The sequence below is a fragment of the Barbus barbus genome, assembly GCF_936440315.1.
Source record: "Barbus barbus genome assembly, chromosome: 3".
Taxonomy (NCBI): Eukaryota; Metazoa; Chordata; class Actinopteri; order Cypriniformes; family Cyprinidae; genus Barbus; species Barbus barbus.
Window position 1 is genome coordinate 22,393,492 of NC_136731.1, and position 16,453 is coordinate 22,409,944.

The 16,453-nt window shown below is 36.1% G+C and overlaps 2 protein-coding genes across 3 annotated transcripts; both read right to left on the bottom strand.

Moving 5' to 3' along the window:
- Positions 1-216: 216 nt before the first annotated feature.
- LOC306848760 (GTPase IMAP family member 7) lies at positions 217-11,243 on the bottom strand. 2 transcript variants are annotated; one of them, XM_079383506.1, is made up of 7 exons: positions 11,119-11,188; positions 10,312-10,338; positions 9,825-9,946; positions 7,079-9,740; positions 6,662-6,767; positions 936-1,016; positions 574-874 (listed from the first exon to the last, which is right to left on the bottom strand). In XM_079383506.1, the coding sequence occupies exons 3-4, from the start codon at positions 9,880-9,882 to the stop codon at positions 8,764-8,766; spliced, it is 1,035 nt and encodes a 344-aa protein (XP_079239632.1). In that variant the 5' UTR covers positions 9,883-9,946; positions 10,312-10,338; positions 11,119-11,188; the 3' UTR covers positions 574-874; positions 936-1,016; positions 6,662-6,767; positions 7,079-8,763. The 2 variants fall into 2 exon arrangements, with proteins under 2 accessions (XP_079239631.1, XP_079239632.1); XM_079383505.1 differs by having other exon boundaries at positions 217-1,016; positions 6,974-9,740; positions 9,825-9,929; positions 10,304-10,338; positions 11,119-11,243.
- A 2,583-nt stretch (positions 11,244-13,826) lies between these two features.
- LOC306860172 (GTPase IMAP family member 7) lies at positions 13,827-15,840 on the bottom strand (the record flags this gene model as incomplete). Its single annotated transcript, XM_079401736.1, has 2 exons — positions 13,827-14,851; positions 15,825-15,840. The coding sequence occupies 2 exons, from the start codon at positions 15,838-15,840 to the stop codon at positions 13,827-13,829; spliced, it is 1,041 nt and encodes a 346-aa protein (XP_079257862.1).
- Positions 15,841-16,453: the final 613 nt, after the last annotated feature.

Here is a 16,453-nt window from a genome sequence, read left to right on the forward strand (position 1 = left end):
CAAAACTCATACAACTAAATAGTTTTTTTTGGTTTGTTTTTGTTGTTGTTTTTACAAATAAACATATCATTCAAAATCTCTTTGTACAAACGTATTTAGAGTTTAAAATGTATTAAAAATACATTCACACAGTGCCCTCCAAAAGATTAGATATGATACTTTCCATTTTGATTACAAAATAATGGCTATATATAGACATCACAGTAAGACGTGGCAGCTCTAAATTTTATTGAGTCAGAACACTTTTATAGCATTACAGATTAACTGATGATTACACATCATGATTTATAAATTACATTTTCATAAATTCTGAATTCAGATTAAGATCAAATACGTTTTTATAGTTTGTGCTTTGCTAATGAGTGGCAAAAAAGGGATTTTTTTTACTTAATGGGAAAAGGATAAGGAAAGGTCCTTAAGTTGGGACTGGAACTCAGAAGCTGCCCACAAAGCTATGACAATTTAACTATCTTTGACAAACACTGGCAAATGTAGTGACTAGCCTACTTTATCCTCAGAAACCCTCATTGTATTTGTCACGGCGTGAGTGAGGAAGGACTCAGGTGCAGAGTTGAGAAGGTGCAAACTTTTATTTTGCCATCAAAACACAAAATAACATAAACAATATATAAGCGGCTCAAGGAAGCGGAGATTCCAGAGCTGGCCGGCAGCGTCTGCGGACCACACAAGCTGCTGGATCTCCGTGCTGTAGCACAAGGGAATAGAGGGTCAGAGAAACGAGAAGTGAGATTCTCAAAAAACCACATAACACGAGTACGGACAAAATAATCTACTCACAACGAGAAACGGAAAAACAGGGACATATATGGGAGTGGGGGAATGAGCGACAGGTGGGGGAGAGTCAGCTCGTGATCTGTGCCCTCCCGCTGCACGATCAGCGCTGATTGCCCAGACCACGAGCTGCCGCACATGACAGGACAACACAGACAGCACGAGGAGCCGAGAAGGCACCCTGAACCGTGACAGTATTATTGTGGATTTTTAAAAAAAAAAAACTTTCAGACAATGTTTAAAGCACGGCCGTAGCCAGCTATGAGGTCACCGAGGTCCGGACCTCGGTCATTTTTTTATATTCAAAAATAAAATGTCAAGCTCTCTGAATGATTATTTAGCCGTTTAAACCACCTCATATCACATGAGTGTTTGCAATTCATGTTGCTGCGAGAAGCTAGCGCAGTGAACGGGGCTTGAGAGCGCGTTGAGTGAGAGCGCGGGTGCAGTCTCCGTTTGTTGCCAGATCCACCTATTATACGTGTTTTTGGACTCGTTTTTCCAATTTATTGTGACACTTTGGGACGTTTATAAAGTGGAAAGTTGAACGTTAGTGTTAGTGATATATTCTTATTTACAAAACACAAGCTTTGAACTTATTTCGGATATCTTTTTCTTTATTTTTGTAATTGCTTGTTTTTTGTAGCAATATCTGGCAACATTGTACATTCATAAAAAAAGCTTATAGACAATCTGTAACTTAATTGCTGACAGGAAGATACCACAATCGGTAAGACAAACGCAGTGATCATCGTTAATATCTGAAAGAAATGTATAACACTATAAAAAACAATAGCATAATACAAAATCAGTTTGTTACAGAATGAAATAGGCTACTATGCCAAATAACGTTAACGTTACTGGCCAGCAGACGTCTCATGCTCTTTAGTTAACCTTAAGTCATCAAAAAACAATAATTAAAGCGGTGTTTCTCAACTGGTGGGTCGCAAAAACGTTTTGAGTGGGTCGCGGAGTGTGCAGTCAAAGAAACAACAAACATAATTCTGTTTTTTTCTGATGCTAGACTATTATTTTGAAAGACGTGCTTGAAAGCGCACTGTAAAAAAACGGTAATCTACTGGCAGCTGAGGTTGCCAGCATCATACTGTAAAAATACAGTGTGCTACTGGTTTTTAAATTAACAGTAAAATGCTGTTTTGTCATCTACAGTATACTACTGTAATTTAGCAGCATATATCTATTAAATTACATACTACTCATAATTCCATGATCTCAATTTTAAATGCAGATTATACCCTGCATTTTCTATTTGACCGTGTATTACAAAAGAGAACAAAGTCAAGTTATGTTTTGTTTTTTATTTTGATACAACACTAGATAAACTTTTACAATATGCCCTAAAACAGGCATGCATCCAAACATACAAACATACTGTACATAAAGTCTTTGTTCATAAAATGCAAATATACTCTCAAATCACGCTTCAGTGAACACCAGCTAATGTTTTTTCAGCATTAGCCAATTTAAACTCTGATATAGATGATAATTTAATGGAGGTGAAATGTCTGTTTGTCCATACAATGCAAAAGAAAATGGGGATCAAACTTTCAAATACTTAGGCAGTTTTCTGAAGTGATTCAATTTGTTTGGGTGAAAACACTTTTCACTGTACATCTTGCAATTGCAATCTCTCATTTGTGGTCCTTTGATCTGATATTTTGGTGTCTTTGATTAATCATAACTTTATGTTCCTTTTGGAGCTGACAGGTTTGGTCTTTTGGAAGACAAAAAGACAAAAGCTCCCATTTGTCTTCCATTGTATGGGCAAATATTTCTTAATGACAATATCTTAATTTGTCCTACAAGAGAAAGAACTACAGATTTGAGACAGCATAAGTTTGAGTTAAGGATGAGATACTTCTGGACTGATGGTCGTCTTCGTCATCTTGCAGTTTTTCCAGTTATTTAAGACACCTCTTTTCTCCATGCAGCTTTGATCCTCTTTTCTGGATTTATTCCAGCAAAGTATCTAAAGAATAAGAGTAGACAAGTTTCAATGCTAAACGTTTTCCAGTGTATGATACAAGTCATACATACTGCATTTATAATAAGTGGTTTCTAATATGAGGCACATTAAAGGGTTACTCCACCCCAAAACGAAAATCATCACTTACCCCCATGTTGTTCTAAACCTGTAAAAGCTTTGTTTGTCTTCGGAACATAAATTAAGATGTTTTTGATGCGTTCTGCCAGCTCTCTAACCTTCCCATTGAAAGCAATATAATTAACACAATCAACGTCCAGAAAAGTTGCAAGGACATCAGTAAAATTATTCTTGTGACATCAGGGGTTCAACCGTAAGTGTGCGAAGTTACGGATACGTTGTTTTCATTCAAATGAAAGCATAAATAAATGTAGAAACGTATCCACGTGGTGCAGCTGACACAGAACAGCATATACTGTTTGCGTTCAGTAGATACTCTCCAAAATAGTGCTTCAGTGATGTGGAGGAGACAAACTGTTGAATAACGTTCTTATTTTATTTATTTAGCGTACAAAAAAGTATTCTCATAGCTATGATGTCACATGAACTATTTTACCGATCTCCTTGCTACGTTTCTGGATGTTGATCGTGTTAATTTACATTGCTGTTTATGGGAGGGTCAGAGTGCTGTCAGAATGCATCAAAAATATCTTAATTTGTGTTCCAAAGATGAACTAAGCTTTTACGGGAACAACATGGGGTAAGTGATTAATAACTAAATTTTAATTTTGAGGTGGAGTAACCCTTTAAGGTAGATCTTTTGCTGATAATAGAAACTAGTGTCAGTCTGGAGCGTGAGCTTCGTTTTAATGAAACAAAATGCAGACATATCTAATATGATATACTTACCAAGAAGGATCAAGCAGGGAATCAAAGGCAGGTTACCCATATTCTCAAGGTCAGAAGGAGTGGCAGACATCTATTAGTAAAGAAAACTATTTAAGATGGCTCACAGTATCTGCAAATGACAAATTAAAAAACAAAACAAAAAACAATGAGCTACTTGTTGCAATATTCTACAGCCTCTTAGATTCAGAGTAGGAAATCAAAATGATAATTTTCTGATCATTTACTCACCTGTATGCTGATTTAAACTCTGATGATGCAATAGATGATTTTTAATGAAGATGATATGCCTGTTTGTCCCTACGATGCAAAAGAAAATGGGGATCAAACTTTCAAGTAGCAACAGACAAACAGTAAATGGAGGATAAAGATTATTACTCGCATGGTTTAGCCAGTTTTCTGAAGTGATTCAACTGGGTGAAAACAAGTTTCACTGTATTTGCAATTCCATTCTCTAATTTGTGGTCCTTTGGTCTGATATTTTGATATCAGACAAAATGACTGGTGATTAATCATACCTTTATGTTCCTTTTGGAGCTCGACAGTTTGGTTCCCACTGGTCTTCCACTGTATGGTCAGAACAGACATCATTTCTCCATGACAATATCTTCACCTGTCCTCCAAGAAAAAGTCCTAAGAGTTTGAGACAGCATAAGGTTCAGTGATTATGAGAGAACCATTTTTAGGTGAATGATTACTTCAACAAACAATAGGCAAACTTACATTTATTTTTAAAAGAATGAGTCCTTTGCTTCTCTGCAAAGTCAGCCTTCAGTAGTTGAACTACAAGGACAAGAATAACATAACGTAAAGAACAGATAGCTTCTCTAGTTCACCAATTACAGACATCCCCCACAAAAAAAACATTTAAACAAAGTTTAAAAAGAAAATAAAACCGTCTGTCGACTAAATATTTTTGCAATCCCTAGCAGTGGTTTGCACATTCACAGTAATCATGCAAGAATTATGAATTTTGTTCATACACACATCTTTTGCTTACATAAAGATTGGGACATGTGTCCATTGCATAAATTGTGATGGTAGTAAATAGCAAATCAAATGCAGTTTGAGTAAACTTATACAGTATGCTAACGAGCTAACAATGCTATCATATCTTGCTCGGTTACTGTTCAGTGATTAAAACACACTATCCTGTCATCAAATTACGCTTTGCTGGCTCTTTATAATGTATGTTAATATTCAGAATTGTTCTTGGTAACTTACAGATAAAACCAAAAGCGTAGTTGCAACTAACAGCAGCAGATAATGGACGGTGTGAACCTCACGCTAAAATTGTAACCATGCACACAAGATAAACAACATCATTATACAGTATTTTTTACTCAGATAAAGTTTAGGATGTGCAGGTTAGAAAAAAAAGAGAGTTTCTTACCAGTTTGTGTGTGATTCGTTCAAAGGGTTCACACTCCTGTGGTAACTTGCTGATAAAGACACATGATCACGAATCCAATTTAGCTCCCAAAAGCTTAATTGGATGTTTAAACTTTAATATTTAAAAGTAATAAGTACTTTAGAAATTAAACAATAAAAGGCAGAGCTGCAAAATTACCTCATGCAGATAAACTAAGATGTCGTCCTATGCGCACGTACAAGGGAAAATATGGTATTATGCTGTTAAATAACAGTGTCTTACTGTTGCTGGTCATCTTGTCCCACAATGCATTGCAAAAAACAGTAACGTACTGTTATTGTATGAAAACAGCAATTTACTGTTAAATTTCCTTGTAAATTTACAGATTTTTTTTACAGTGCGGTTGACTCTTCTATCAGTAGGCCTACCTGAGAAAAACGCTTTTTCCTCATTCAGTATCTACGGTCAAATGAGATGTTGTCAAGTTTTATGTCGGTGTCATTATTCTAACGTTATTTTTATAACTTGTTATAAAATAAAAATTCCCTCACCTAAAAAAAAAAAAAAAAAAAAAAAAGAACTTTCCAGTCCTGTCAGTCATACTGTGCTGGTTGCGCGCACTCTTCAATTACACCGCAAATTTACCATGGTAACAGACCTTAACCCTCAAAATGCCACTTTATTTTCACTGTGTTTTTTGTAATGTATTTCTAAATGACTGTGGTCTCATCACATACCAACTTATTAACAAAAACTGTTTTGGAACTGCTACCTTACCTTTACCTGTTACCTTATACCTCATTCTCATCAGTATGTGCATTTTCTTATATACAGTGTGCATGTGTGTACATTTATATATTTTTATATATATATATGCAAAAGCCTCTAAGTGCCATCTGAAAATTTCTTCTAGAATGGACATTTTTATCAAGCTCGTATATTTAAGTTCAGTAATTTCACTTAAATGTCAATTAATAGGTCATTTTAATTGTCATTTAAGTGAAATTACTGAACTTAAATATACGAGCTTGATAAAAATGATCATTCTAGAAGAAATTTTCAGACGGCATATATATATATATATATATATATATATATATATATATATATATATATGTCAATTTCCAAAAAAAAAGGGTCGCAGCTTAATGTCCATGGTAAAATGTGGGTTCAATGGCCTAACCAGTTGACAACCACTGCATTAGAGCACAGCCAAAGTTATTATTACTTATCCATATAGCAATGTTTATTATGGAAATCTATTACAGTAATCAGTATTGTTACATAACCCATTGTGATGCAATAAAGAAGGTCTAATTTAACAATGTTTATCCTCCAAAACAGACAGAACAGAGAGAGTGTAGAATGGCAAAAAGGTTCCGGCAAAATACATTAGATGTATTTCTTAAAAAAAAGCCTAAATTGAAAGACACACACACACACACACACACACACAAACACGCGCGCACACACACACACACACACACAGAGAAACACTATAGCAAATAGCCTGTAAATAGTTTGTAACATGTAAAACATTATATTGAATAAAAAATATTTCACAATCATCTACATGTCTGTCTATTTTGACGTTTAGGCTATATGTAGTACATTTGTGGGTGTTATTATAGCACAATTCTTAACACCTTACTTCGGACCTCACTTATTTTCAAACCCTGGTTACGGCCTTGGTTTAAAGCCAATCAAATTAGCTTCTAAATGCATTATGCATTAGATCAGGGGGGCCCATCCCTGTTCCTGGCGATCAACTGTCCTGCTAAGTTTAGCTCCAACGCTAATCAAACACACCTGCCTTTAATTTTCACGCGATGCTGAAGACCTTAATTAGTTGCTTCAGGTGTGTTTGATTAGATTTGGAGCTAAACTTTGCAGGACAGTTGATCGCCAGGAACAGGGACGGGCCCCCCTGCATTAGATGGTCTGTGGGAGGGGTGTACAAAATTTATCATCTATGATAATATCATAATTGTAATTTTAAAGACACGTGAACTGACATTATCGAGTAAATTACTCACTCTGCAAAAAAACCCAAACAAAAGCACATCTTAAAAGTCCAAAAGCATTCACTGCAGGATACAGTCTATTATAATGCAGTAAAACATGCCCCTATAAGTTACGATGGCAAAGACATCCCTGTATTGGTTGTTATTTATATTTATAAAATGTGATGTAACATCACATAAGCAAGATGCCATTTTCATGAATATTAGCACTTGAGTGTGATCGCAAAAGTGCCAATTAACTTTATACAACAGTTCGCAAAAACAAGAAGTTAATATAGAGTGAAATTTTAGACACAATATTGTATTTTTTCCTCTGTTTTACCAACAAAACTATTTCCAAACAAAGCCGAAGCAGAACATTAGCGCGTCTCAAAGCAGCACTGCTGTAGTTAGTTCCTGAATTAATCTGTTTTTGAACGAATGGACAGCCAGCGTGCGGCTCATTTCTAAATGCATCAGCCATTTTGAACAAATAAGTTGAATGAATGATTCAATGAATCACCCATTAATCATTCATTAAGGGACTTACCGCCACCTGCTGGCGGTTTTAGTGTCAAGTTGATTTATTCGTAACAGATGCAAACCAAGGTACAAGCACAAAAACACACTAAGCAAAATATTATTTAGTTATTGTTATCAATAAAATCACACAATATTGAGATATAATTTCTTGTCATTAACTGGTCACTTCTATGGGAGGCCCAGGGGTGTCAGAAGCTGAAACTATGTACTAAGTAGCACCTAAGTGGGCATTAGTGATGTGTGTTGTTCATGAACGATTCGTTCAATTTGAACTAATCTTTAATATGACTCGGGAACGACGAGTTGTCTCAGTGAGGGATTCGTTCATTTTGTGTTGACCGTGCATGTGCAACATCCTATTGGTTCTACAGGAAACAGAAATGATTAGTTCACCTCTCGAGTCGTTCGTTCATCCTGTGACAGCCCCATAGACGCTATATGCAGTCTGTGCCAAAAGGAAAAATTATTAGTTCACTTCTCGAGTCTTCGGGTCTTGAGTCATTCGTTCTTTTGTCACGTGACGTGACAGCAGTATTGGATACAGAAATTAGTTAATAATTCCCAACCTTCCTTACAAACACATTTACAGTCGTGTGATGCATTCCTGATCTCAAATTGCAACTTTTTTTGTTTCTCACAATTTATACATTTGTGAATTGAACATGGTAATAAAGAGGCTTTAACTTTATCCATATGATGAGGAAATATCACTCTGATAAAGCAAAGAAACCTACATATAATAACAGCATACAGTTAATAATATGTAATGTTTGTATCCGTTGTAAGATACTGAGCAGGGAAGCAGGCGCGTGACAAAAGAACGAACGACTCAAACTCAAGAGATGAACTAATCAATTTTTAAGTTGTTTCTAGTACAGACTGCATAGCTTCAGTTTATGGGGATGTGACATGACAAAAGAACGAACGATACAGAACAGGAGGTAAAGAAAACTATCAGATTGCATAATCTGAAACAATGAATTAATAGTTTCTGTTCCTCATAATTTGGCCTTGGTTGCATTATATATATTTTTGCATTAACCATCTTATTCGAAATCTTGTACAAGTTGATGTCTCGTGGAATTAGGCTATTAGCATACATTTTAATTAAATTGTGCTGAAATGAGCGAAATGAACGAAATGACATGAAAAAAGATTGAACGAGATTAAAAGATCCAAAAAATGATCTGATCTTCCCATCACTAGTGGGCATCTGTGAAGGATTTGTAAATGTAGCTCCATGCTGCATTAGCTGCGCCTCCACACACAGCACCAAGACCAGCACCAACAGCAGCTCCCACTGCCATACCTTCATATCCTACTGCAAATCCCAGAAGTGCACCAACAAACGCTCCTTTTCCCACTGCAACAGCATAATCAACAACTCTAACAGTAAAGCCAAGCTTGTCTGCAACAACCAGCTCTGCTTTCTCTCTGCACTCTGACTGTATCTTTTCTTCATACTTCAGGATCTCACTGGCAAGCACTTCTCCTGAATGTTGGTTCTCCAGCACCTTCAATGTCTCCCTGATCTCGTTCTCCTTTGATTTTCTGACGAAACGCTCCTCTATCTGAATTCTTTTTTCGGCATCCTTAAATTCCATGTTTGAAAACATTCCATGCTCCGAGACCATCTCATCCACCTTGGTGAGCAATACTTGTGTCTGGCTACCTTCAGTCCAGTTTACTTCTCCTTTGAAGAAGATGTAGTTCTGGCTACATTTCTCAGCAAGCTCTCTAAAGCTCTTATTCTTTTTTACCTCAGCTTCTATGGACAGAGCTCTCATGCCTCGCTCATGGTATAAAACAATCAATGTGTGCTTCAAGACACGTTCCCCAAAGTAGTGTACCAAAGGCTTCAGTATGTCCATAGTGTAAGAGGTCAAGTGAGATGGGTCTACAACGAACAGCACAGCATGAGGACCTGGACATGAGAAACAAACTGCCTTCCTGAGCTCCTTATGCAGTACACTGTCCGGCAAGTCATTATCCTGAAGATTTGGTGTGTTGACTAGGGTTATGATTCTCTCCTGCACAACCCCTGAACTTTTCTTGGTAACTGAAATATTGACTTCATCTCCAGTAAAGACGTCTTGCCCCAGCACAGACCGCGTCAATGAGATCTGATCACAACTTGAGTTGCCAAAGACCAGCATCCTCAGTGGTGCTTCTCTGCTCACTGTGAGATGAAGTTAGAACATCTTTCACTGTTAATCAAATAAACTGTAATTTCTTAAATGTTCTGATTTGTTCATCAACTCACTGTTAGGTGGACTGTCTAAGCTCAGTCTTCTCCGTGGTTTCCCTTTGACTGATGCCATCTTAAGTGTAACACTCACAGGGGTTGAAGAACTCAGGATATGCTATCCTATTAAAGAAAAATATCTTTTCATAAAGAAATGACTAAAACCGAATTAGAAATTAATAAAAATTATACAGACATAAAAAAAAACTAAGACTAGTAAAATTAACAAAAAACTAACAAAATTACTAAAACTGAAAACAGGAAAAAATATTAATGAACACTAGTATCTTCTTTTAAGTTTCACAGAATAAAGTCAAACATGTTTGGAACGACATGAGGGTGAGTAAATGATGACAGAATTTTCATTTTATGTTTTATGCTTACTGTACCATTACAACAATACAGGGCATAAATGTAACATATAAACCATTCCATGTAGACTATTAATATGAAGTAGACTAGTTGTATTATTTTTTTTAAAAAGCCCTGAAACTTACCTCTGAACTTGTCACACCAATCCAGCAGCATCCCACTAAAAATAATGCAGACAATTTTAAGCACACAGATTCAGTTTTATTATGTAGTATTTCACAGTACTGGTGTACACAAATTGTGTAATAAATCAGAAATGAAATATCATACAAATAAAATCACTCAATAATCATATGAGAAACTGTGTGCACAGCTTGGTCTATACAATAAGAAAGTAAGAATCATCAGAATTAATAAGAAATCATTACAATATTTGCTAGGACCTGAAAAGGGCACACGGTTGTAGGTTTTTAGGACACGCGTACGCGTTTCTCCAAGTCCAAAAAGTACGTTTGCAGGTTTGCAATCAGCAAAAAGCAACAAACTCCAGCAACAGAAAATGTCACTACCTAAAGCAGAAGTCCCACCCTCTTTCTGACATGATTGTTTTCTAACTTTTGATTGCTTGGACCGCTTGTCTTTCTCTACTGCTGTAGTTTTGTTTTTGAAAACCCCAGTCACTATTCCAGCAGCTATGGGTTTAAATACTTTATTAAGCGTTCGCTGTCCTTAACAGTTGCTAACGCGGAAGTTTATTAATGAAAACGACACAACATATCTGTCACGACCTGCACTAAGAGTGCAGCATTTGCGTTAATTCAGTCGCAACCAATATCCATAACAATTAGCCTATTTACTGATCTAAATATGTTTTCTCGTATTAGTCACTTTGTAAACTTTGGAATTTGCATGACGGACATTTTCTCAAATAGCCTCATTTCTGTAACATAGCCTAGGCAACGCATAACTATGCTCAAATACATTATAGATGTGTACATACCTATTTCCTGTGGTTTTCACCAAAGTAGAGGTTGATGAAAGTGCGACAAATGTTGTCTGGAGAAAAGACCTGGTAGAATATGAAAATGAAAGTACAGGACTTCTTGCATTTCTCATGACTGCCGCATGGTGACTACTTTGAGTGAAATAACTTCATTTGTTTCTGTAGCCTAACCTTTTTAAATATAGTTTTCTAGAAATGTAATTTTATTAAAACTAGTGTTTGGGGCTAACAGAGCAGTGCAGTGACACAGAAACAAAATTCTGTAAATACACATACAAACATTTTTAAGATTTACACATTTCAGTTACATAACAAATTTCCTTCAAACTGACTACAAGAGTCTTCTAAATGTGTGCCTAGCATGTGTCTAGCATACTGTGAAAATAAAATGCATGTTGTTTTATTATTAGCTATAGCCTATTTGAAACAGGGGAACTTACAAGATGGTCACCCAGGTCACCCGGTACTTGTTTGACACCATTTTGCATCACAAGAATTTTAGAGGACTAGACATGCAGTGAATGGGATAATGTCTGGCTTTAGGTTGGGGAGGGTATATTTGAGATCAATCAGGGGTGGGTGTGTGGTTTGATACCCTTTTTCTTGGTTTGGACTAAACTGCCCCTCAAAATGTCTGTGCATAGCCCTACTGTGGTTCAAAATATTAATTCAAAATACTGCCTTATATATCTGCTACTCTCACACTTGAAAAACACTGGAACATGGCAGATAAATGCAATATATAATTTTATTTTAAACAGAAAGGTGCTTAATAACATCATCAGAAAAACTCAAACCACATAGGACATCCTAGAATATATGTACAATTCAATACAATTTAGCAATCAAACTTTTCAGTAAACTCTTATAACGTATAAAATTAGAAAAATTCAAAGTGGTTTATATGAGACTTTTGGACCCCATATAAACCATACCTGATGAAACACAAGTTAAAATAATCTCTAAAGTAGTTAGTTATATACTGTCATAAAAGTTACTGTGTATACAGGGGTGTGTTGAAACACTATAAAAAGTTTTTTTGTTTTTTTTTTTGTGCAAGAGAAGTAGTTTTTCTATTTTATGGAATTCCCTAGAGAGTAATATTTGTAATGTACTCTAAAAACTAAATCTAGAGATTAATAGAGAACCAAAATATTTTTACTGATATAGAAATATCAGTATATATATCAATATATAGACAATTTTCATTCCAACTTAAAATTTACATTAAATTAAATTTGTTATTTGTTTTCCTATTTGATTTCTAGATGCATGTAATAGGTATTTGTGTATTTTTCAACTTATTTATCCCATAGGGATTGTTTGAAAAGTCTTTGATAAAGCATTTAGGCAATCAATCAACCCGACCAGCCAAAGGTATATTAGTGAGGTAAAGAACTGCAATCCTATGAAGCACTGTAAATGGCATAATCAAACAAAAAATTATGCTGAAAAAAAAAAAGATTTTGATTGGTGGAGATTCACAGCAGAAAATGGGTAATGTTGTTTTTCCACTGTTAAACACAATTTTGTTTCCAAAAAAAGTAATAACCTCTGTGCTTACAACAAGTCTGTCTTGAAAGGTTTATCAAAATCAATTTGAAGAATTTATCTTCCAGAATCTGCCAGTAAATTTAAGGAGCTAATTTTAGTCAATCTCTGCAAGACAGACTTTTCATGATAGGAGATGGGCTAAAAACGAGCTCCCAAAACTCACTGCCAGATTCTGGAAGATAAATTCTTCAAACAGTGGTACCAGAGCATGTGGTGCTGGTCCTTCAAGAGTCACTCTCAACTTATCTGTCCATAAAGCCTATAAATATATAAGCCATATATGCCTATATGTCTATATAAGCCTATATTGTTCCTGATGGTTTCTCACCTAATTCTTCACCTTAATTTTTAATTCTTTTGCAGTTAACGTGTCTTTTCTTCTCCACCTGTATTTTCTGACCGTGCTGACCCAATGAGCATTTCGCTGCCCAATGGTCATGCCTTGACTTTAAAAATTCTATTATTGCATTAATATTACATCCTTCTCATGGGCATTTAATAATTTTTGACTTTTAGTCTGAGTTGAATCTCTTTTTTGGTTCATTTTATATGTAAAAGAAAACCTGCCTAATAATTCTGCACACCTGAATATAAGGAGTTTTTGACTTCCAGCCTTCATGGACAATTATATATTACTTATACATGATTAAATACTAGATTAATAGTAGCTATTAAGATTGATGTGGTTTAGAATAGCTAAAATTATCTTGGAAAACAAAATATGACCAGATTATCAACTTGCCTAATAATTCTGTACGCGGTGTACTATGGGTTCAGATATTACCCATCTCACATGCTGTTTTCCACCTACTGTATAGTAGGGAAGGTATAGGTATTTGGACACAGGGATTATTCTTGCAGTTCCATTTGATGATGCCTTCACGTTTGCCAGGTCTGTGGCTACTTTTATACTGCTGCTGTGGGTTGTTTTTAATCCACGGGTTGATGCAAAACCCCAAGGTGGACCAAGGTGGAAACCCTGGAAGAAATTTTTGGAGTGATTTTGGATTTAGCTATTTTCTCAGAACGTGATTGGTCTAGTTTTCGGCTGTGATAGTTTTAAGAACCATTGGGCTAGTTTTGTTATGCAGACCTGGCAACCCTGGCCAGCTTTGAAAACAAAAAAATCCCCACCCAAATATTCTCTGCATTCAGACTGGAGGTGCCCGATAGAAGCGGTTAATAAAAGCTGTATTAAAATTGGCTGGATGTGATCCCACTCTGTCATCCAAGTGTTCAATGGCCAGCTGTGCAGCAGCACCCGAAGCCCCGCCCACGATACCACCCAAAGCCCCTCCCACTGCCATTCCTGCCGGCCCTTCCACAGAGCCCACGATCATTCCCATGGTGGCTCCAACCATAAACCCCAGTCCCAGTCCCACAGCCAGTGAAGTCCTGAGCCAGTTATTCTGCAGCTCAGCCTCAGCCCTGATTTCTGCCCCGACCCTTGCATTATAGGCGTCCATCTGCCAGCGCAGCTCATCTCCCCGAAACTGTGCCTCCAGTTCTCGACACGTCCGCTCGGTCTCAGATTGTCTTTTCTTGCGCAGCTTTCTCTCCTCGTTTCTGACGCTCTCCTCTGCTCTCTTGTAAGATCTGTTAATATAATGGTGCCCGCCCATAGTCTGCAGCATCCGCTCGATCTTATGTAGGAGCTCCCGGCTCCCGCTGCGGTTCCTCCAGTTCTTACTGAAGACATGATAGCGGCAGTTGCACTGCTCCACGAGCTCCCTCAGATGCCAGTCGGTTCTCATGACCTTATCATTGAGTGCTCTGCCTCTCAGATGCCCGTCGTAAACCAAGAGGATCATTGTGTAATTCATGACGTTCTCTCCAAATTTATCTTTAACCAGCTTGGGAGTCTTCATATCGTTGGGCGAGATCCTGTCCAGGTCGAATGCGATGAGTATGGCATGAGGTCCAGGAGTTGACAAGCACATTGATCTTCTCAGCTCTTTTCTCATCTTGGACTTGGACAGGTCTTTGTCATACAGGTTCGGTCCATTGACTACTGTGACTCGTCTTCCTACTGACTTACCCACATTCTTCTGGCTGCTTGCAATGCTATAGACTTCCTCTGAGAACACCTCCCTTCCCAAAATTAAGTTGGTGAGGAGGAACTGAGATGGACCACTGCTCCCGATAACCAATATCCTTAGTTCCACATCACCGAAGCCTATTGGGAATGAAACACAGGGATGTAGAAGGAATAGTTGACCCAAAATGACCACAAAGTACGTAAAACACCATAAAAGCAGTCTATATGGCTTGTTGCTAATTAGCATTACTAGCATATTGGCTGTTTATTAGTACTTATAAACCACATATTAATGCCTTATTCTGCATGACCATATTTTAGATCCCTTAATCCTATCCAATACCTAACCTTAACAACTACCTTACTATTAATAAGCAGCAAATTAGTAGTTTATTGAGGCAAAATATGTATTTAATAGTGAGAACTGGTCCCCAAACTAAAGTGTGGTTGAATTTTTATGTGTTGGTAAACTATCCTTTTAAAAATATTGTGTAGCCAACATCGTTATTATATGATGTTACCTGTTAAAGCCAACACATGTTTAATATGTTATATATTTTTTTATTATACTTGATTAATTGCATGTCATTTAATATCAAATACACTTAAGCAGTACTTAAGTACATCATTACATGTAATTTCAAAATGACTTATGTTAATGAACGAACAAGCATACACTAACAAACATACTCGAATGTAATTTCTATGTATTTAAATATATTTGTAATTATACATTTGTAATGATTAAGTTGCAATTTAACTTTAAATGTTATATTGAATAACCCTACAGTTAAAAATAAAACAAGTGCTTTAGTATGTTAGTTGGCACATCAGGATAAGTGTATTTTAAAGCATGACAAAAGATTATTATGTGAAAACAAATGATTAAAAATATTTCACTTGACATTATTACAAGGTTTTTAAAGTGTCCTTGAGTGTGTTAAAACAATGGATTCAATGCACTTAAGTGGCCTTTTCTTTCATTTATATTTTCTTCAAGTACAGTGTTTTAAAAATATACTTTTAACAACTGAGGTACATTCAATAAAATTAAGTACAATTAAGTCTTTTTTAAAAGGGATAAGCTGTTGTGAAGAAATTTCAAACTTACCTGCTCTTTTAGGCATGTTTTCAAAGGCTGCTTTGTTTTATTATTGTTGTTGGTATGTTTTTGTTGTCCTTAATGTGAAGAGCTTTTTTCGCAGTATTAAAAATAATAGTTACATTAGTTTTCTCATCTCAACCCTCATCCCTGCTGATAATGGACAAGCGCTAACACTGGATGGAATATGCCCTGGAGACAAGGGGGATTGAATTTATTCATGCACTTGCCAGAGCACAACGAACACATGACTTTGATTTTGGCTGCATCAGTTCATATGGAATATGAATCTCAGTTTTGACTGCTAAAAATGTGTTTATATTTATATTGATTACAGTATTACAATACTCAGACTACAACACAATAATAATAATATTGTTTTATATGTTTCTAGGATAAGGTATGAAAATGCATGTAACTTATAACCCTGAACAATAACAGTTCTGTGTCACAATACTTGAAAAGCAAGCACACTTTTTAAATCCTTTTTTTTGAGCAAGGAATATGTTTTCAAATGACACCAGTGCAAAAAGATGTGGTATTTGTTAATAAACATGAACACTAACAACAGACACAAGATGCTAATTACAACAAATTATAAAAAATGGTCATTTAGTTTGCCTTATAAATATATTTCT

Bases quoted from the DNA above. Each gene is read 5' to 3' on its own strand.
- LOC306848760 (XM_079383505.1), bottom strand. From the start codon at position 9,882: ATGGCATCAGTCAAAGGGAAACCACGGAGAAGACTGAGCTTAGACAGT. The intron at 9,741-9,824 runs GTGAGTTGATGA...TTCATCTCACAG, and splicing joins CTTAGACAGTCCACCTAACA to TGAGCAGAGAAGCACCACTG.